The following is a 22,197-nucleotide window of genomic DNA, read 5'->3' on the forward strand; positions in this document are numbered from 1 at the left end:
ATGGACATTGATTTTACATATGAGTAATTAGTAGAGCAATACCATTGTATATGATACAAAAGCCTACTTCGTGCCACCTTGCATCAACATTCAACAATTTTGCTCATGACTCGATAAAATATCATTAAATGTTCAGTGGATAGCTTGATCAATTCTTATGCATCACAACATTGACCTACCAGGCGACTACATTTAAGCGACTTCAATTCCAACAGCGTAGTTTTGTCCCTGTCCATTGTTTTACGAGATTGTTTTGAGATTCGTGAAGAACAATCGCTAGAGCACTTGCTAGTTGTTATCAGCATTAATATCAACATAACATCATATATGGTGTCAGAACTAGGTTGTATTTTGTGCGTTTTGTGAAAATCTGCTATACACAGTGAAGATAAGGCCTATTCAAGTCAATGTTTTATAAGCATATTCACATTAGAGTATTTTCAATTCACAACGAACATATAAGATGGCATGTAATGACTATAAAAATGAGTGAAATAAAATCGATATGAAATAAATATGAAATCAATTTTACAACATTTTATCGTCGGGAGATAAATATTAACCACGCCTATACATGGCATATATTTAAACATATTAATAATGTGAAGGTTTACAATTGTTTAATGTGCAATACATTCGTAACTTCGGTCATATTTCGAAAGCGCATAAAATAACCATGCATGTACATAATAATAGTGTGTACGTTACTCTCATGGTAGTCATTTGATAATGCATTCATCGCAAGCCTTGACGCTCTATTTTCGCTTTCTTTGTGCATGCCAAGTGAACAAAATATCGGGAACATCACTACACATATCTGACAGTTTTGAATAGTTCCATACTATTATTTGCAAGACAAATATCTATTGCAAACATAATACTGATCATTAAGAGATTGCGATCCACAACAAATCTACGTACTCTTCAGGCATCGCAACCTTTCCATATACACGTCGTGCATCGCAACCTCTCTATGTACACGTCGTGAATCGCAACCTCTCTATGTACACGTCATGAATTACAACCTCTCTATGTACACGTCGTGAATCGCAACCTCTCTATGTACACGTCGTGAATCGCAACCTCTCTATGTACACGTCGTGAATCGCAACCTCTCTAATTACACGTCGTGAATTACAACCTCTCTATGTACACGTCGTGAATAAAAAACATTCTATGTACACGTCGTGAATCACAAACTCTCTATGTACACGTCGTGAATCGCAACCTCTCTATGTACACGTCGTGAATAGCAACCTCTCTATGTACACGTCGTGAATCGCAAACTCTCTATGTACAAGTCGTGAATCACAAACTCTCTATGTACACTCGCAACCCCTCTATATACACGTCGTGAATCACAAACTCTCTCTGTACACGTCGGGAATCACAACCTCTCTATGTACACGTCGTGAATCACAACCTCTCTATACGTCGTGAATCGCAACCTCTCTAGACGTCGTGAATCACAACCTTTCTATGTACACTTCGTGAATCGCAACCTCTCTATACGTCGTAAATCACAACCTCTCTATACGTCGTGAATCACAACCTCTCTATGTACACGTCGTGAATCATAACCTCTCTATGTACACGTCGTGAATCGCAACCTCTCTATGTACACGTCGCGAATTGCAACCACAACCTCTCTGAACGTAACTGTACAAACTGACTCTCTTTAAATCCTCTTTGAAACTTTAACAGCACTTTTGACCTTAGCTCAGATTAACTTAAACCATTATAATTTAGAAATGTCTCAATAAGTTTAACTGTCGTTACCATTGTACAAAACACACTGTTTTGTTATTGAAATATCAGTTGGCAGAGGTTTGCCACGTCTAAAACAACCACGACATGTTGTCATGTTAACGGTTAAAGAGAGATGTGGTGTTTGGGAACCGGCCAAAGTCTTCCTCCATTATCAAACCAGGAAATATCTCAATCTTGTACTTTGGTTAAGATAACTGTGTTTGAGGTCCTTCTTTTTGCAGCAAAGTACATAGCACAGTGTGCACGGTTTTGACCTCCTCCGACGGCAATGTCACAGTTTTACGAGAAGTGTGTCCTTTGATTAACTCCTCTATCTAGAAAGAATTGTGACCAAAAGTCGGCGGGTTTCACCGTGTTTTACGCTAACCCTAACATAAATGAAATTGGTATTCATCGTGTGTTCAAGTGTTTCTTTTTCGTGTATCATTCGTCTATTTAGCAAAAGCGTATGTAGTGTTTTGTCTGCTGTGAATATCTTGTTTTATACTTCTACTGTTGTATGCTTTGTTAGGTTTTACAAAATGACGTTAGCAAAAAACAACACTTAAAACTAAATACAAAAAATACCTAGGGGTGTGGTAAGGCTTACAATAGAATTCTCCAAGGTATTTAAGTTCAACATGACAGTTCATATACACCTGAAACTCTGGCGATGTCATTTCTTGTCCGTACTCGTTATACACTTGCAGTACAACTTTTGGTCTCGGACTACCATGACCTTTACTGGACAGAACAACCTTGTCCGTCGTGTTTTTCACAACCCCTGTTTGCTAAGGTCAAATTTGGCAGGCTTGTACGGCATCACGTTAAAAGTTTGCTTCGATGTTGCTTCTCCAAGAGTTGCTCTGAAGATACGATGTACATGAATATGATAGCATATAGGCAAGAGTTTTGTGTTGTCTTGAGCTATAACATGTCTGCATTGGGCATTTATTAGCAGGAGCGAATGCGAATATCTGTACATGCAGACTATGTGAACTTTTATATCGTTAAAGCACGATTTAGCAATCCTTATTTAATAACCACCATTTGGCGTTTAGCACATACGTGTTGATATCAAATAATTATAATAAATATGAGTTAAATCGGGATTTAAACAAGTTTTAGGTAATCAGTAATAACAAAATTGAAATCTTCTGGCACAATATCTGATTTTCATATTATAAAACATGACACTGCTCTATCTGAATAGAAAATGGTAGTCTTACCTCCAAACGTAAGTTCCTTGATAGTTCTTTGACGGGTAAAGGTTCGAGTTTTCATAGTCTGCATAGAATCGTACATTATGTTTTCAGTTCTCACAAGTTTTTCCCTCCCGTTCTTCAGCAGTTTCACCATGGACACCGACGGAGCTTTGCTTCCCATGGCCAAACATCTTATACTTTGTTTTGTTTCGTTAATGTAAATATTTTTTTTGATACTTGTAAAATGCCGGTTGAGTGTTGTTAGCATGGTTCTTAAATGTTACCTTCACTTTTTTGATGTACATCAATATGTCAACCAACGTGGCATTTTTTACATTGTACGGGTGCGCAATTGTAAGAATACCGCCGTTTAAGCACCCCGCAAAAATTGTCCGGAATCTCTGGCATCTTGGTTTAAAATTCCAATTACTGTAGTATTTTCATTTGGTAAGGCCATTTCAGTAGAATTAAACCGGAGATAATTAGTCCGTTTCTCAGGCATATCACTCGTGGTATCGACGGACACTGCACTCATGACTATTCCGGCGTCAATACTTTTATTTAAGGTTTCCAGGAAAATGGATCCAAACGAAATATTGTCCAGATTGTTTTTGTCTAACTTAACGGTTGATATATACTCGTGTTTCTTTGCCCCACGACTCATGTGACCAGCTAAAACAATCGAAAGTAACTATTAAAGAAACATTTTCTTTTCTTGATAAGTTAAATAATTTAAATATATTTATCCATATTTAAAAAGATTTTAAAATCGATTAAAACTGAAACGCAATCGATTGAAACAGTCTGACGTCATCGAATATACCAACAAAATGTTTTCAATACTTCAAGATTGCCGACTGAAGGTAAAGCTTACAGTTTTTGGACAAAACTCTCGATATTATATGAGTTCATTCATAAAATGAATAGACTAGGGTCCGAATTAACTAACATCTCGAATCTGAGTTTTATACTCAGGCGCAGAAAACTGAATTCCTAAATTTCACAATATTTATATTACATAACTGATTTTGATTGGCTGATTGTAGAATAACTTATTTGTATCACAAACACCATTTTTATCATATGTCCTCTTATGATAGCATTTTACAACAAAATTAACTTAGGACGTTTGTGACAAGAGGCTCAGATGACAACGATTCGTGCTCAATCAGATTTAGAGAACGTTAATAATAATTTATAGGAACTGAAATATATATATATCAGTATAGATGATCGGTTTTGTTTTACTTATTTACCACCTTATTATTTAACCATGAACTTGCCGAAACAATTGTCGAAGAACGTCACGCAAGATTGTGTTTAGTTGAAAAACTTATTTAAAGTATCATAATACAGGGACCAGATATGCATTTCCTATACCAAATGGTAAACTAATTGTATGCAACTGTTTGTATTTCATCACCTGTTTGCCACATTAGGGCAGACTTGTAGAAGAATATGAAATAAACGGCATGATCTTGTGGCGCTATGTAGTTGACCGAAACGTTCACGTAGTCCAGGCCTTCACGTAGCCCTGTAGAACTAACTGACTGAACTTCCAGGTTTACCCGTTCCAAGGAGTGGGCCTCATCGGACCAGTTGTTTGCTCTCTGGTAGTAAAGGAATTGCATTAAGGTGATACCAAATCAACGATGTAGTTCTTTTGATAAAAATGCGTATTGAATCTTTCCGAAAATGATGAAAGTATAATTTGCACCATATTCACGCTAGCGTATAGCATGAATAGTGTTCATGCTGTATAAAAAAATAAATGATAGTCACTATCATGGTAAATGGAGGAAAGCAAGTATCATTGCAAATATTTAACCGCATTAGTCAAACGTTAAGTTACCGATTCTTTTAGAAATGTAAACAAAAGCATTCATATAGAACACAATAAACATTTTTATTGTAGAAATAATGAACCTAATATTCACAAACCTTTCCATCCTCACTTCCCTTGCCGAGAGCAGCACACATGTGCTCTAAACCAGTGAATACCTGTAAAAGATTAGTTCAACAATATATTCAGTACGCTTTAAACGCAAACATTTTATAGCTTCAAAATGTATGTTAGTTGGATAATGTGCATAATAAAATAGTTTTAAAACCATACAGTTATATTTCATGATTTCATGAACAGTTTTGAACAAATTTCGCGTCCGCAACAAAATACTAAACCTATGTTTTATTAAAATGTATACAATTGATACAACAAATCAGGGAAAACATTGTACTAATTGTTCTGTAATCGTTCGATTAAAAGATAAGGGGAAAAAACACCTAAAGATATTTGAGAGACAGACTCTTTATTTTGTTTTAAAAATGAATTATGTTTCTTGTAGTTACGATTGTATTGTCAATGGAAAAAGAATTGAATGTTATCAAATGAATAAATAATCTCTTATTTCTTAAGTAAAACATATGTTCGAATTAGAGTATGCCTTGTCGTGCCATTGCTTAAAATAAAATGTTTCATTCCTAAAATTTCATTCGGATATGTTCCGGAATATGACCTTGCTTATGTGTGTGTGGTTTTGTTTATGTTCAAAGATGTAAGAATGTTTTAAAAAAGGTTGGTTTGGCCACTGACTTGTTTTATATAGTTTGTATTCACTTTACATTAAAATTGAACATTTCACCTTTCTTATCTAGTATATATTTTAAGAAAATCCATTTCCAATGATTTCTTTTACCCATACAACATTTTATCATGCTTAATTGAATTGCTTGTATAAATATTGTTATATTCGGATGACCTGTCCTCAATCCTCCAGGGAGTGGTATAACTATTTTTTTAAACCAAAAACATATGAGGTTTGTAATCCCATATTCAAGCAAAACTATATTTTGTATTTCATCTCGGTTGATCCAGTGGATTTGGCAAAACTGTGAAAGGAACAATGTGATTTGGACGATGATTTCAAGTGTTTTTGCATACGCAAAGAATACGACGAAACGACTTCTTTCACTTTTTAGTTCCATTTCAGCTACCTTCTAGAAATACTATTGAATAAAATTAATTTTTTGTTTTATCCATATGATAAAAATCTTGAATTAATTGAGTTCTCTTTTAAAGAACCTTATAAATATATTGGTGTAAATGGTTGCATCATATACAAAAAATATTTTGGGTTTTATTTATATATCTTAATAGAACATTTTTTCGAATTTAGAAGCTCGTTTCTTAAATTGAAATATAATAGACATTTACTTATAATTGGTGTTTAAATGCTGTAAACGCTTTCTCAGAATCGACAAGTATAAGTAGCCCCGATAGAGATTATAAGTTGAGTTATTCTAAAATTTAACATTTTCTTTAATTAGTCTTATATTTCCATCCCCCCCCCCCATATATCTTCCCTTCATCAATCCGGTTTAATTTGTCGATATTATTTTATTGATTATGTTCTTTATTCTTTTCGCTATGGACTTTGTTGCGATTGTATATTCTTTATTTAAAGGATTAATCGGACGCCAATCTGAAGGTACCGCGAGATCTGTTCCTGGCTTTGTTATAAGACATAAAGTTCTGTTTTTAGTTCAGTTAGTGATTGATTTTCAAATAAATAGGTATTTTTTGGAAATATTAGAATACATCCCTTAATGCTTAATAAAAATCCATGTACTGGAATCAAAATTTATAAAAGCACCGCAATTTTTAAACCGACAATTTCACTGCAGCAGTGAAAATAGCAGCAGTACAGAGTTTACCGTTAATGAAATATGTCTTCCGTGTTTCGATATCGAGGACTACCGGGAGTCGCAGTACCGGAAATTTACATTCAAGGAAGGTCAAAAACAAGATGTGTTTTGTTGAAAAGCTTGTTTTTGAGCATTTATGCTGAAAACTGTAAACTTTTCTAGCGAAATGGCCACTGGCAGGTTCATTCCTGACTTGAATATTATGCAAATGCTATTAATCGACCTTATAGCTGTGTTGGCATACATGAAAGGAACGTTGAAATCAGCCGATACGATGTAAAAATGAAATGATTGAAGAATGGATCTTTTGCCGTCTTATTCCGAAAACACGTAAAAATGATTTTCCTATTTCAATTTTCCATTACTAGTTATCTTTAATAGCTCATTAAATACCAATTTGTCATGGCTCATGTTTTACGTTTGGGCTTCATGCTTAGCTAATCTGACATTATTCCACAATATAATTTTTCGTAAACGGTTAACATCATTGACTTATGTCCAAACATATGTATTATACAGGATAAGACATAGTTGACCATTGCTTTGGGTTGATAATTGTCCAAAAAGAAATTCCCTCGGACTTGAGCCCTCACGCATTTATTATTTCCGATGGGGCAATTATGAACTGAAAGCAGTGGTCAACCATGTATTATTGTATTCAGAATTGTTCATATCATTTTACCACGTAAGCGTCATATCTCTATGATACAAGTATGTTAAAAATTCGTGAAATATTGTCATACAGTGGGTATGCTTAGATAACAAACAAAGAACAACCGTCTGTTAGACAAGGACCATACGTCAACATATATCTTATTATAACATGTCATTGTATTCTTTAGTCTTAAAGATACGTATTTAGCTACAGTTTTAAAATGATTTCAATAGTGTTCAACAAATGCCTAGTTTCTATGAAAACAGCAACGCCATCGTGTATGTCATGCATGCATTTCTACTCCTTCGATAAAAAAACAAACAAACGACACATTCGTAGATGTGAAAATAGATCCGAAACCTTTTTCGATAACAACATAGTTCACCTTAATATGCAAAGAGGAAAACGAGAAAAAGACAAACACACGCAATGAGCATCAGTATACAAATGTGACTGAACATTTTAGTTGGAAATACATTATTATTTCTAGTCATAAAAAATGAGGTGACAATGATATATAACCTTTTGTAGTCGCAGGTTCTGTCTCCCTAATCTGCGGTTCTGTTCACGCAAGGTCTGTGCTATCTCTCTCCAGTCTTCATTGCTGCCAAATCCCCGCGCAACCAAACACAGCTGTAATTATAGGTAACGTAACACGAACTAAAATAGCCAATAAGAAAGCCGAGTCAACCACGTTCAACGGCAGTGGTCCAGCCATATCAACGGAAACTACCGGATATTGCAATATAATGTAGACTTGTACGTTTCACAGGTTAAATGCATCTGAGCAACGAAATGGTCGTAAAGTATGTAATTTAGGCAATAAAATATTGGAAAGTCTTTGGGCTCTGCTCTTCCATTTGTTCGGAGTACATGACCACATTATGTAAATGATAGACTATCCTGGCAGCGAAATGTCATAGACACTGTATGCAAAAGATACTCTTAACTAGGGACACAATATAAACATCAACACTCTTGTGATCTTATGTAGGTTCCATTGCTTCACATTCAAACCATTTTTAGGTGTGTTTTTTTGTAATCGAGTTGGACAGCTTAAATCGCATTCATGCAGATGTAAAGTATTCTCAAATAATATGCTTTGCATTCCATTATTAGAAAGAGGCTAAGATGGGTCAGATGTAAACAAAGATTCCAGCCATACTAGCAATGACAGTTACAGGTGATAGCAGTGATCGGAATTAAGGAAAAGGCAGTAAAATATCAAATGCCTTTTTGTTCAAGAAATGTTTATTACACATAGTATCGTATATTTCATCAAATGGACATTAACATGTATGATGTTCTTTCAATTTATTAATATTACTTTTTGCTTTGCTATTAAAGAGTTTCATTTCTAAAATGGCTTTTGTGTGTTTTAATTGAAAAAGGATCGAATTCTGGACCGTATATGTTTATATCTTTGGTGTATTGTAGAGTTCTAATACAACAGCGGTTTGCTCAATACACTTCACCAAAGATATTAATAGTGGTTGGACTCTAAACAGAAGACGTTTTAAGCAAGATGCTGTTCCCAGTATATTTGACTGTCAGAAGTAGACGCCCGAAAGGAGAGAGCTTATGAGAAAGATACTAGCACCAAACGAGACACCATCAAAACAGTAAGAACTTCACCAATTTATTCTAAAAATACATAGAATAGTTTTCGTAAAGACAACATTAAAATGAAAGTTTTAAGTTAAAAAAATATATTATTTAACATGACTTTTCGTCTTGCAGACAAAACATCAGCTCAATGACGTAATTGAAGAACAACCCTCTACCAGTGAAATGCTAACATCTGTTCCATTGCATGTCGCCTACGAAGAGGAGTTGGAGATTTGAAAGAACAATAAAAAAAGAAGATTGTATCGATAAAAAAAATTAAATAAATTCTGAACGATTTCTTGTATCCAGGTTTAGTAACGATGACAGCTTGATTAAATTCCACACAGGTTTTGTAACATATAGTTAATTCTTTTTAATAAAATATATTGAGCCTTCTGCGAGCAACATGTTGAGTAATTACTATGATGGATCTGAAATTGCAAGTCTTTTTGGCAGAAATAAAAGTATGCTCCTGATTGATGACTTGCTCTAATTTTTAAGTTAAGTGTAGGTTTGTGAGAGCAACGTTTGACAGTACGGTTCAGCTGCTCAATAGCAGAAAAAATTGTCACATGGTCAAACTTTTTATTTTGAATATTAGATAATACAAGAAACAATGCCGACTGTTTTAAAGATCAGTATCCTAAAACAAGAGTAATCATTGACTGCACTAAATTAAAAACGCAACATCCATCTTCACCTTTACTAAATTCACAGGTCTATTCGAACTATAAAAGTTGCTGTACATTTAAATGTATCATTGGTTTTGCACCAAACGGGATTATGACTTTTATTTCACCTTTGTAGAAATAATAAAGCTTTCGGGACTCTTGGACCTTTCAGAGCCAGGCGATGATGTTATAGCTGACAAAAGTATTACAATAAAGAAAATATTAAGTGAAAAACAAGTTACCCTAAATATACCACCATTTTTAAGTTGCAAACAAAAAAAACCAAATCTGAAATTAAGGAGAAGGAACAAATCGCAAAGTTGCGTATCCATATTGAATGAGTCAACAGAAGGATAAAAGAGTTCCATCTATTTGATATTCCATTGCCGTTGTCTTTAGCAGTCATAGCAAACCAGCTGCTGGCCGTTGCCTGTCTCTTGTCAAACTTCAGAGGGCCTATAGTCCATTTATGGAAAAAAGAATAATGGGTGGTTGTTTTGGGAAATAATGAAACCAACAATTTTGCTGTAAAATATTATATTTATAGATAATACATCAATTCATACAAATACATTACAATTTGAAATCTTAACGAACACATGTTTTCAATGAATTCATTCAATGCTTTTGCACATTCACAAAAGATGCAATTGAAGAAGGGGTCTCAAAAACCTTTTTGTTTTCAAAACCTACCTACAAAAGCAACAGAAAGGAACATGTAAAATATAATGAATTGGACATATATATTGGAATATATGTATAATCAAGCTATCAAATATTTAATGTTGTTTCCTAAAGATTTTTTCAAAATCATAACAAATCGGAAAAATACTATGTACACGTACCTAAACAGTGACATTGAAGATGAATTTCATTTTTTGTTATTAGATGTGGTTATTCAAACGACCTAGGAGTTTATCCTTATGTACAGGTTCACTCAAATTTAATACACTTATAAACAGATATAACAATTCAACTATTCTATTTTGTTTACAAATAATTGTTACATGCAGGTGAAGAACGCTGATAATCAACAATATGGTTCTGTAATTGAATCATCAGGTTACTTTTCGTTTGTATGTTTCTTAAACGACCATCTTTAATTAATTGGTGTACATTATCCATTTTGCATAACTGTACTTGAACACCTAGGTTTACAGCTATATCAACAATGGGTACTTGTATGAACTATTTTTGATATCTAGTATACTTCTGTTTGACAGGATGCTTTGCTGGATAAGACTGAATAAGCTTGTGGTCTATTCTGATAATCTTCTTTTAGTAGAAATGGTTTGTCACACACACAGTTTGCTATGATATGTATAGGATATCACGAGTAGCCGTTTGATATGGAATTTATCAGCGAGCGTAGCGAGTTGATAATTCCATATCAAACGGCTACTCGTGATCTACCGACTTAGTCAACAGAAAGTGTTTTGCTTGTTTCTCTGTCCGATACCATACATTTGTATGAGAAAAATGTCAGGAAAGCACAGGAAACAAACATTTCTGTAGTATTAAGAACGTCCTTGTAACATAAGTAGGTGCACGATTTGCACGAGATTTACCAGTTGAAATATCCGACAGAAAAACAGTTGTGTGTGAGATTTATCAAACACTTATGCGGGCCTATGATTGGCCGGCTGGAGGTAGCTGTTGTCTAAGCATTATTATCAACACGCTCGGTATAGTAGTTGCTTATGTAACGGTTATTATATCTATGGCATTGTTTCATTTACATTTTACACATAACTGACATCGAATAGAAAATATAGAGTAAACAAACTACATATTTTATTTTCAAATGAGATAAACATCTTTATTCAAGTTAAATCATTTTGAATGTAATTTTATTTCAGGCATATATTGTTGCGATAGTTAATAATTGTTCATATTTTAAGGATATATAGGATATTTTTTTATTTCAGTGTTAGATCGTATCTATTTAACGTTTTTTGTTTCGTTTATGTTTTTTGGGGTTTTATCAGAATTTAATCTATTATATTGAAAAACCCCGTTTTTGAAGAGGATGTTTTCTGCATCGCTACCCTGGGACGCATTTCATGTAAAATAATAGCTGATGACGTAGCTGTAAATTTTCTATTTCCAACTTTTGGACTAAAACCTCTCGATATGTTTTTATGTAGTTTATTACTTACTCGTTTTTTCATGCAAACATTGAATGAATATTAATCAATGAACTTTTATGGCTGATATGCCATCGTATTAAATTATGTTCGAACATTTGAATATACACGAGTAGGTCTGAGTAAAACATGAGCATGTAATTTCGGCCATCCAAACAAATTCTTGGAATCGCACATGTAAAATTAAAATTGGCAAACGATTGTAAATGAATTCCATCCATTATATAATTAATCATTTTACCGTGTGTTAGAAAATACTGTTTCGGTGTTGCCGACGATTACAAATTTACAAATCCCACCCGATGCCAATATAAATGCAATAATGATTACAGTACACTCAAATTGTTTGATCCGCGTTCCTATCTCATTCCGAGGAATAAAGCCATGATCGCGCGTTTCCTCCGAGGGTAAAACTGATTTACTCACTGAACGCTTTCCCAGCCGAGTTCCTTGATGTTGCTCATTCACGGCCTCTAAACGCCAGCTCCACCACTTTACGGTGGTGCAAAGAAAAAGAGCTGTCGACACTTCCGTGGTGGAGCTGTGTCCTACGATTACATGAACAAACGTGAGTATGATTTATATTTTATTTGATAATTTCATTTAGCGGACATATTTCGAAAATCGGAGAATGTGGTATGGTGTAAGAACACTTTTACTGTAAGCTGGTTACTATTTCGTTTCAATATTGTGCAAGCTGTGGTGTCAGGAGCTTTTCTCCCGAATCGGACTTATGCATATTTTGAGATCGGATTGCATAGCAAGTTCATTTCGGTGCTAGGCAAAAAGGTCTTCAACCAATATATATAGCCCGGAATTAACATAACTGGGTTTTCCCTTGCCGGTACAAATAAAAAGTGAATTTCAAGCTATTGAAATTCATGTTACAGTTCAATGACTCTATTGTTTCCGAAGTAACGTGTGTATATTAAAACGGTATAATTTTGTTTGTACCGGAGGATTAGGTTGGGAAAACCAGAATAGCTATAATTCCGGGCTTAAACTATTGACGCTGTGAACTATGCATGTGTTTGACCCCAATCGCTTTCAAACGTGATTTTAAGGAAAATCTTCTAACAATAACCTAGCCTTTTTCAAGTGTAATGTGTTTATCAATATTTATGCTATATCAAAATAAAATGCAGTTATACTGTATTGGTATAGTCGAAAATACAACGAAAAAAACAGGGACAAGCCAATCAGTCGAACTTTCAAAGATAATCCCTCTTTAGAGACACAATGCAAGGGTCCAAACGACAATGAAGTATAGACATAAACATGCTTATATCACATACACTAAAACACCAACCAAACCCTCATCAAAATTACATTAATGTTTATATTAGGATTACCACCTTGGGAGGTTACAGAACCAAGAGATGACTGGATCTCGGGTCTACGTGGGGAATAACACTAGTAAGCGTGGTCATGGCCTCACGCTTGTCCCTTCATTTACCAATAAGTTAAGATAGATAAAACATTGCCAACAAAAGCAAAGGTCATTTTGAAATGCATAGGCAAATACGCCGCGTGCCCAATTTTTCGGTCGGCTGATCAAACTCGAGTGGCTAAACAACAAATTAAGCGGAGCGCGGCCAGTCAAAAATGTATTGTATTGGCCGCGACAGTAAATAAACGCGAAGGGAAACGAGAAATTGGTCTGACTCGTGGAGTGTACATGAACGTCTGCAACACCTGAAATAATTCACGCCTTAATAAGACGTGCACGTACTGCGAGCAACGCAAGGAACATAACATTCGTATTGTAATTACCTGTATCGAAAGAATGGTAAACATCCACATAACGGTAGATATCCTGTTTATTCCCATGCAGTGGTAGGTTCAATGTGCTACAGGTATACAGCAGACAGTTTATTCTCGTGAAATGATATGCTCAATGGGCCTATTTAGTTGTACAGTTTATGCCGCTCCTAAGCATCAAGCTGCTGCTCGGGCTTATCGGTGGGACTATAGCACCGCCTAGGAACTGTTTGCCCGACGAAATTGAGCGTAATAGTTGTTCTTGTGTTCAGATTTGGGCCATATATATATATCCTGTTATTATAGCGTTTGCTTGATAAACACAGTTAATTTTCACCTCTCCGATGTTTACGTTCATTTGCGTTTTATGATATTATTGTAATGGAGAGGTTGCACTTGCGTAATCAAATCAATAGCCGTCATCTAGATGGGATCGATTGATAAGCGCTGTCATGCTGGCATCCAGTTGGATTGTGTTGTCAAGTTGATTTATCCATCTATTCAATCGAAAAATAATCTTGAAAAATAGCATACTCTAGTACACGTATAACATGATCATCATTGTACCTATTGATGTATGCTAGAATATAATTGCACACAGCATATGTGCGGTATCAAGTGAACAAGTCTAATCGATGCATATGCTTAAAACAGTCGTAACTTACAATGGCAGAAACAAAGCCTATGACAAATCCAGAGGAAGCAGAGCATGATTAACGACACTGGCGATAAAATACTTTAAACTTTTAGAATTTTCAGTGACTTAAATCTGAAGTTCTTAAAGAAAGATAAAGCCAAAAGAGAATCCAATTCCTAATTGAGAGAAGATAGAGCTAATTTGCCTGTTCCTTTATATATTACCAGTTGCATAACAGATCCAAAGTCATCTGATTAAACGGTTTGGTGTATCAAGAGTTTATTGAGACGAAAAAGGTCATTTTACTTTATTTTGTCTTACTGATTAATGTGGGAGAAAAAGAATTTACCACAAACGTTCATGTAAGCTAGGTGTATCCCAACCCTCGTGTAAGGTGTTATGTATAAACTCGGTAAATCTCGTTTCTGCTAAGCACATAACGCTAGGATTGGTATGGATATTTCTCCCACCTCAGATAAGTAGATCCAATAATTTAACCATGCTAGAAAATCTTATCTTGCCCACGGGCGAAGATAAAATGCCCGTATGGAGCTCCTTTTTAATTGTCGCCACATTGTATTACCTCCCTTGTTGAAGACAGTCGTCTGGAGCATCATAGAAACCTTGTCTTGTGGCAATATTGAGAATTATAATTAACTATTTCTCGCTTCAAATGTCACCATAAAAAAGTGTTCACGAATATTTCAAGAAATAATGCTCCACTCTCCTCCGAACTATTTAAAGACCGATTTGACTAGTAACATAACCTGAATCACTGCGAGCATATCCATAACAACCACGAATTATCAAATATCCATACGCATTTATTTTCACTACGCACAAAAGAGTTCCAGCAAAAAATACATTTTAACACAATTTTGTTAAACTCAGGTGGGAGAAAAAGCATCTACCATAGCCGCTCGTCTAAGATAGGTTCCTCCCGACCCTCGCGCAGGGTGTTTTGCGGAAATTCGGTAAACCTCGTTTCCGCAAAACACCCTGCGCTCGGGTCTTGATGAACCTATCTTACACTCTCAGCCATGGAAGATACTTATAATCTTACACGAGTGGCCATGGACGATTCTTTTATAATTTATTTCTGGCAACACTATATAATGTGATGAACAGGTCAAACTACTAGGGGTGGAACTAGATAACTTGTTAAAAATTAATACGCAAATACCACAGCTGTGATAAAGGAGTTTGGAAACTAAGACAATGTAACATGCATAAATCGAGATAGAGAACTATGCTTCTGCATGCGCTTGCTCTCTCAGGATTTATAAATAGTATTCGCCTCATTTTTGGTTTAGCTTGAAAACTTCAGTATATATATATTTGACTCATTATCGACTGTTTATTTTCTTTGGTACTCACCGTGGATATGCAACATATCTTATTTTCATATGAACACAGTATAATCGTTTTCTTCATCCTACCAGAAGCCGCTTGAGTTGACATGTTCAGAATGGAACGGTTGCTCTATAACATCGTTCGACTTGGCATTGTTTGAAACCATTGTTACTCTTAAGTTTTAAACAAAGACTGCTACAGTATCCTTGTGCTGCTGTTAGTGCTGCTGCTTCTGGTGCTGATGTTAGTGCTGCTGCTTCTGGTGCTGATGTTAGTATTGCTGCTTTTGTTGCTGCTTCTAAATTGTCGTCAATCAAAGCCTTTCGGAAAGTGAAAAGTACTTGCAAAGGCAGATTTTCTCAACACATTTTTCAATGTGAACGATCTTTTCGACGAGCTTTATTCATTTCCGCAGTGACCACGGATCGGTGGTCAATGGCTTAGCTCCTTAACCATTGTCGAGTAGATGATATTGCTCAGTTATGGCTTTAATGCGCTAAGGTACATCTGTCAATGACACGCATGCATGTGACGTAACCTTTAAAACCTTTTCAAATGTGCGACATTAGTCAAGTGCCGAATGTCCTCGTCTTCGCTATATCGCTAATTATGGACGGAAATAGAAACATACCAGAGATGACCATCTGCAAACTTCTCGGACATATTTAGTTCATACTCTGTTAACGAACACCACTAACCATTGCCGCGGTAAATTCAATAATAGGACTAATAAACAGTAATTATAATGGAAAGCTGTTCCAGACCCGGCCACAACAATGAAACTATATCAAACACTATGCCTTTGACTTCGGGCTATTTTAATGACAGACATGCACAAAAAGTGCAAGATTTTTATTTCCACTTTTAAATGCTCATTCTGATATTTTACCTTTATGAAGCGCGATCATCAGAACACACGGTGTAAATCTTTATGTGCCCCAACCATTTACAGTCGACACCATGTACATGATTTAATAAAAGTTGTTGTTTTTTCATTATGTCAATATGAAAACGAATAAATCAAAACTTACATTGAAATATGTTTTTAAGATTAAGACTGAATAATTTAATTTACGGGAGTCGTAAATTGTTTCTTAAAAACAAGTATTTTCCTTCGGCGGGTTGATAACTTATCAGATGCAGACGTAATAAATGTGATGTAGATTAGTGTATGGTGTAAACGTTTGGCTACTGAGCTTGTTTCTGTAGTTTTTCATATAAATATAAATAATATACAGGTGCACACTTGAGGTCGGCTTATGGTCACACAGCCAAAAGAAGAGAAAGTCTCTCCCTCATGTCATCTTTGCGAGTATGGACTAATGTACTGTACTGTCAGTCATATACATATGAGTAATCAGTAAGTCAATAACATTTTATACGATACAAACACCTTGTTGGAGTCACCAAGCATCAACATGGCTCGATAAAATCTGATGTTTAATTGTAAAGCGTATACCTTGATCTATTTATAGGGAGCACACGTATATCAAGCGTTTCAACAGCATTTGCGGTGTAGTTGAAACCGTCGGACATTGGCGCAATAAATTCAGTTTGACAACAGATCACTGATTTATTTAAATGGAATAACTCTTACATACATCATGTAAACGATTTTTTTTTTAAATAAAGACGGTAAAATCGAGAGAACTTTTTAACCCATTACGCAAAAGGCAAAACTGGATTTCAGAAATAGATATTTTAAAACGTGCTTTCCTCAACTATTGTTTACGAATAAGCACTAGCCAGTTATAAAAAACAAAGAGTGTCAATAAATAAAAATATCACAATTAATTATAAACCAATTATACTGTTGACAGACAAGGACATATCTTCGTATTTGATTAAAGGCAAGGTTATTGAACCTCACGTTCATCGCTTTTGGAAACATACCTTTGATAAACGTACAGCTTGGATTTCATTTTATAATAATATACGTATATGAGGTTCCAGACAACAGAATAATACTTTTCAAGTATAACGTTTCGAACAACATTTTCCTTGTAATGTTATAAGCATAAATTGGGTATGGTCGACTTCCCAAACTTCAATTTTCGCAACACATGTGAGACATATGAACATGTTTTCATAGATTGTTCATCAGTCAACTTTGTTTTGCAGACCGTTTCAAATGCCTTTTCAAAATACGGGGTAAACAAGACAAAGGCGGTACCTTACAATTCTTGATAAACATACCTAGTTTTTTTATATATATAATATGTATGCACTGTGCTGTTTGTGGAGTTTTGTGCTGTTCTTCCATGTTTCTTGTTTGTGATTTTATGTTCTATGTCTTTAGCGTTTACCCAGTGCCATTAAACCGGGTTTATGTTTAAACTTTTTGATACTGAGCTTAGTTCTGTAGCTTTTCGCATAAATATTAAAACAAAGATAGAAAATATCGTACTTAGATATAGAATATGTAATGCAACTCTAGGTTATAGCATAAAAAAGCATTTTTCAAACAGATGTTTGAATAGATTTTCTTAATAGTTTGGCATAATTATAATGATTTAGTGCTCGTCATGTACTGCTGTAACAGTGTTGTTTTATTATACGTGCGTTGAATGAAATTTCAAAAAGAGAAGTGAAGGGAAAAAACAGAAACATTCGAACAGTCGTTGTACGTGCCACACTTTCAACGCCCAGAAGCTTCGAGTTAAAAGGTATTCCATTTTCAATGTTCATTAAGATATTATTGAGTGCTTCGGAAGGACCAAAACATTTTGCGATACTACGTCTTAACTGGTTTTTAACTGTTACACAGCATTTAATGAAACGCTCAAGTGACACTGAAGTTAAAATTGTGGGTACAGCAAACGGATTATTTGATGCATATTTTAGCTGTATGCTTACACCCTTGCTCCAAACAATCCGAATTTGGAGGTTTTAAATTGCCTTGTTTGATGGAATTATGAAAGAATTGTTTGCCTACTTTCCAAGTTTCTGTTGTTTTTTCCTTTTTGGAATTTGCCCCAATTTGTTTAAACACTTTTCCTTTATCTAATACATGATTTAATATTATAGAACCACAATTTAAAAGTTTTATCATTTTAATAGATTTTGTGTCTAATTTAACTTTCAAATAGATCTTAATTAGGCACAAAAAATCATCACTTTATCGTATTCTTAAGCCTCTATGTATCATCGAGGATCATAAAATCATATATTTACACCCTAACTTCCATTCCTTAAATGAACTGCCTTTCGGCAATTGCGTTCATCAATCGATGATCGGATCGCAATTTATCGCATAACAATATACATGAAAACTATTGATCTTGTTATTGTTTGTATTGTGTCAGCAGGTCCCGTAAAATATAAATCAACATTTTAGAAAGTGTTAATTTATTATATTCTAAATGTATTGTTGCCTTAAGTGTATACATTTTACGTTTAAAAAGTGATTTCAAGTGGTTGATTTTTTCCCGCGTTATTGTGACGTCATTTGAAAAAAAATGTTTCCGGTTACAGTTGGGTTGTTCTATTTACAGAATGGGTAAGAAAGGATTAATGAATGGTTTTCTTAAATGAAATGAAATATTTTTTTAACAATTCTTGAATGAAATAAGGAACTATTAGTGTAAATATAAGTAATGAATTGCGGGGTTGATGTCATTATCGGGGATATGAACGCAATTGGGCTGTTCAAAGTACACGTGGAGTCCTTCGGACTCCACACACTTTGACCAGCCCAATTGCGTTTATACCCCGATAATGACATCAACCCCGCAATTCATTCCTTAAATATACAACGACCAGAATCATATCACAATTATGCCCTTTTATTGACCTTCGAGTTTAATATTAAAACGACTTGCATGACAACGGCGTAGTTTTGTTTCTACCCTTTGTTTTTCTCTTTGTTGTTCGTGAAATACAATTGTTTGAAAACTTGCTAGTTGGTATCGGCATTTTTATATATATATATATATATATATATATATATATATATATATATATATATATATATATATATATATATATATATATATATAACATAAAATATTGTGTCATAGCTAGGTTGTATTTGGTGTGTTTGGCGAATACCTGCTTTCTAGAATTAAGATAAAGCAAAGTCAAGTCAACGTTTTATAAGTATATTCAATAAGAATATTGTCAATACACAACGTACATATAAGATGACATGTAATGACCATAAAAATGAGTGAAATGAGTATATAATAGTGGTAACATAACTAAAACTGCTGGCATTTCCCAAAGAAACTATCGCTAACATAATAGTGATAATAAAGTAGTTGCGAATCACAACATTTACAATTTTATGTACACGTCGTGCAACGTAATCTATCTTCTCCGAACGTTTATGCACCAACTAACTTATTATAACTCCTTTTTGCTACGTCAACAGAACCGTTGACTTTGACACAGATTAAACAAAACCTTCTTTCTTGCAGTTGTCCAATAAATACTTTACAAGTTATATAACTATAAATACAAGCATATATCTCTCAAAAGAAAACACTCTTTCAATCTAAACATGTTTCGATAAATACTACTGTAGTTGCCATTGTACAAAACAACACTATGTCGTTATGGTGATCTCCGTTGACAGGGGCGTGCCAGGTCTAAATCAACCACGACATTAAGAGCGCCATTTTAGTGATAAAAGAGAGAAGTGGTGTTGGGAAACCGGTCAAAGTCTTCCTCCATTATCAATCCAGGAAATATCTCAATCTTGTACTTGGGTTTTGATTCGTATGCGTGTGATCCTTCTTTTTGCAGCAGAGTACATAGCACAGTATGCACGGTTTTGACCTCCTCCGACGGCAATGTCACAGTTTTACGAGAAGTGTGTCCTTTGATTTGCTCCTCTATCTAAAAAACCAACAGTGTACGATTATTTGCATGTTTAAATAATTGCAGAATAGCAATATTACATTCGAGTAAGGTTACGGGTTTAATTGCTGATTGTCCCAAAAGTCGGTGAGTTTCCCTGTGTTTAACGCTTACCCTTATATGCTTGAGATTGATATTAATCGTATATTCAATTATGTTTTCATGTGAATCTCTTTCGGCTAATAAACAATAGCGTATGTAGTGTTGTTGTTTTTTTTGTCATCTGCGCAGTTCTTGTTTTATACAGTACTTATAACTGTATTATTCTTTATAGGTCTCTTAAAATGATGGTAGAAATGAAAATAACACTTAAAACCAAATTAAAGCCAATTAACAAGGAAAATTGTAATATTAAATCTCCAAAATACTTCTCCAACTTATTCGAAACCAACTTTAAAATGGTTTGAGAAGCCACATATTGCATAAGCTTATTACTGGAATTATCCCGGTTTTATGAAGACACCAATACCAAGCCATAATTCATTTAAACCTGAAACTCTGGCGATGTCATTTCTTGTCCATTCTCGCTGTACACCTGCAGTATAACTTTCGGCCTCGGTCTACCACGACCTTTACAGGACAGAACAACATTGTCCGTCGTGTTCTTCACAACCCCGGTCTTGCTAAGGTCAAATTCTGCAGGCTCGAATGGCATCACGTTGAAAGTTTGCTCCGATGTTGTTTCTCCAAGATTAGCTCTGGAGATTCAATGTACATCACTGTGATAGAATATAGGCAAGAGAAATTTGCATTTGAGTAATTCCTAGCTAGAGCGAATCAAATGCGAATATTTGTATCTAAAGCATGTTTAATCAGTGTTTATTATAGAACAATTTTTTGACTTAGAGCAGATACGTGTTAACATCGAAAAATAATAAAATTTGATATGAGTTCATTCGGTATTTAAACTACGGTATGAGTATCATATCAAATTTTATAAAAAAAAAAAAATACTAAAAAGTAATAGCAAACTTAAATCCTCTCGCGCAATATCTTATTGTCATGAATTAACATGACACTGCTTTATCTAAATAGGAAATTGACGTATTACCTGCAAACGTAGGTTCCTTTATAGGTCTTTGAAGTGTCAAAGGTAAGACTTTTCAAAGTCATCATAGAATCGTACAACATATTTTCTGTTCTTACAAGTTTTTCCCTCCCGTTCTTTAGCAGTTTCACCATGGACACCGACGGAGCTTGGCTTCCCATGGCCAAACATCTTAAACTTTGTTTTGTTTCGTTAATGTAAATATTTTTTTGATACTTGTAAAATGCCGGTTGAGTGTTGTTAGCTTGGTTCTTAAATGTTACCTTCACTTTTTTGATGTACATCAATCTGTCAACCAACGTGGCATTTTTTACATTGTACGGGTGCGCAATTGTAAGAATACCGCCGTTTTGCACCAGGGATTTATCTAATGTTATAGTTATTTTAGTAGATTTATCCGTTTCATGACGAGTGGAAGTTAGATGGATTTTATTTTCTTCTTTGTTAAAAGAACTGGCTATAATAACAGAAGGTGGAGTCTCTAGTGTGTCAATGCCGTAGAACTCAATATAAGCACCCCGCAAAAATTGTCCGGAATCTCTGGCATCTTGGTTTAAAATTCCAATAACTGTAGTATTTTCATTTGGTAAGGCCATTTCAGTAGAATTAAACCGGAGATAATTAGTCCGTATCTCAGGCGTATCACTCGTGGTATCGACGGACACTGCACTCATGACTATTCCGGTGTCAATACTTTCATTTAAGGTATCCAGGAAAATGGATCCAAACGAAATATTGTCCAGATTGTTTTTGTCTAACTTAACGGTTGATATATACTCGTGTTTCTTCGTCCCACGA

The 22,197-nt window shown here is 34.8% G+C and overlaps 2 protein-coding genes across 3 annotated transcripts; both read right to left on the minus strand.

The window, feature by feature from the left end:
* Positions 1-398: 398 nt before the first annotated feature.
* LOC128203436 (uncharacterized) lies at positions 399-13,636 on the minus strand. 2 transcript variants are annotated; one of them, XM_052904849.1, is made up of 7 exons: positions 13,514-13,636; positions 7,837-7,947; positions 4,896-4,955; positions 4,378-4,564; positions 2,979-3,626; positions 2,409-2,615; positions 399-2,084 (listed from the first exon to the last, which is right to left on the minus strand). In XM_052904849.1, the coding sequence occupies exons 1-5, from the start codon at positions 13,568-13,570 to the stop codon at positions 3,325-3,327; spliced, it is 717 nt and encodes a 238-aa protein (XP_052760809.1). In that variant the 5' UTR covers positions 13,571-13,636; the 3' UTR covers positions 399-2,084; positions 2,409-2,615; positions 2,979-3,324. The 2 variants fall into 2 exon arrangements, with proteins under 2 accessions (XP_052760809.1, XP_052760808.1); XM_052904848.1 differs by having other exon boundaries at positions 399-2,615.
* Positions 13,637-19,714: 6,078 nt separating this feature from the next.
* LOC128245688 (uncharacterized) lies at positions 19,715-21,528 on the minus strand. Its single transcript, XM_052963915.1, has 3 exons — positions 21,403-21,528; positions 20,842-21,049; positions 19,715-20,330 (listed from the first exon to the last, which is right to left on the minus strand). Exons 1-3 carry the CDS (start codon positions 21,480-21,482, stop codon positions 20,112-20,114), a joined length of 507 nt encoding a protein of 168 aa, XP_052819875.1. The 5' UTR covers positions 21,483-21,528; the 3' UTR covers positions 19,715-20,111.
* Between the last annotated feature and the right edge of the window lie 669 nt (positions 21,529-22,197).

Source organism: Mya arenaria, chromosome 9, assembly GCF_026914265.1.
Source record: "Mya arenaria isolate MELC-2E11 chromosome 9, ASM2691426v1".
Lineage (NCBI taxonomy): Eukaryota > Metazoa > Mollusca > Bivalvia > Myida > Myidae > Mya > Mya arenaria.

What these genes read in the sequence shown, in the direction of transcription:
- LOC128245688 (XM_052963915.1), bottom strand. Translation starts at nt 21,482, where the DNA reads ATGTTGTACGATTCTATGATGACTTTGAAAAGTCTTACCTTTGACACT. An exon ending in AAAGGAACCTACGTTTGCAG is followed by an intron (nt 21,050 to 21,402) that starts GTAATACGTCAA and finishes TTGAATCTCCAG; the next exon opens with AGCTAATCTTGGAGAAACAA. An exon ending in TGACATCGCCAGAGTTTCAG is followed by an intron (nt 20,331 to 20,841) that starts GTTTAAATGAAT and finishes TTGGTTTTTTAG; the next exon opens with ATAGAGGAGCAAATCAAAGG.
- LOC128203436 (XM_052904849.1), bottom strand. Translation starts at nt 13,570, where the DNA reads ATGGGAATAAACAGGATATCTACCGTTATGTGGATGTTTACCATTCTT. An exon ending in AGAACCTGCGACTACAAAAG is followed by an intron (nt 4,956 to 7,836) that starts GTTATATATCAT and finishes AATCTTTTACAG; the next exon opens with GTATTCACTGGTTTAGAGCA. An exon ending in AGGGAAGTGAGGATGGAAAG is followed by an intron (nt 4,565 to 4,895) that starts GTTTGTGAATAT and finishes CTTTACTACCAG; the next exon opens with AGAGCAAACAACTGGTCCGA.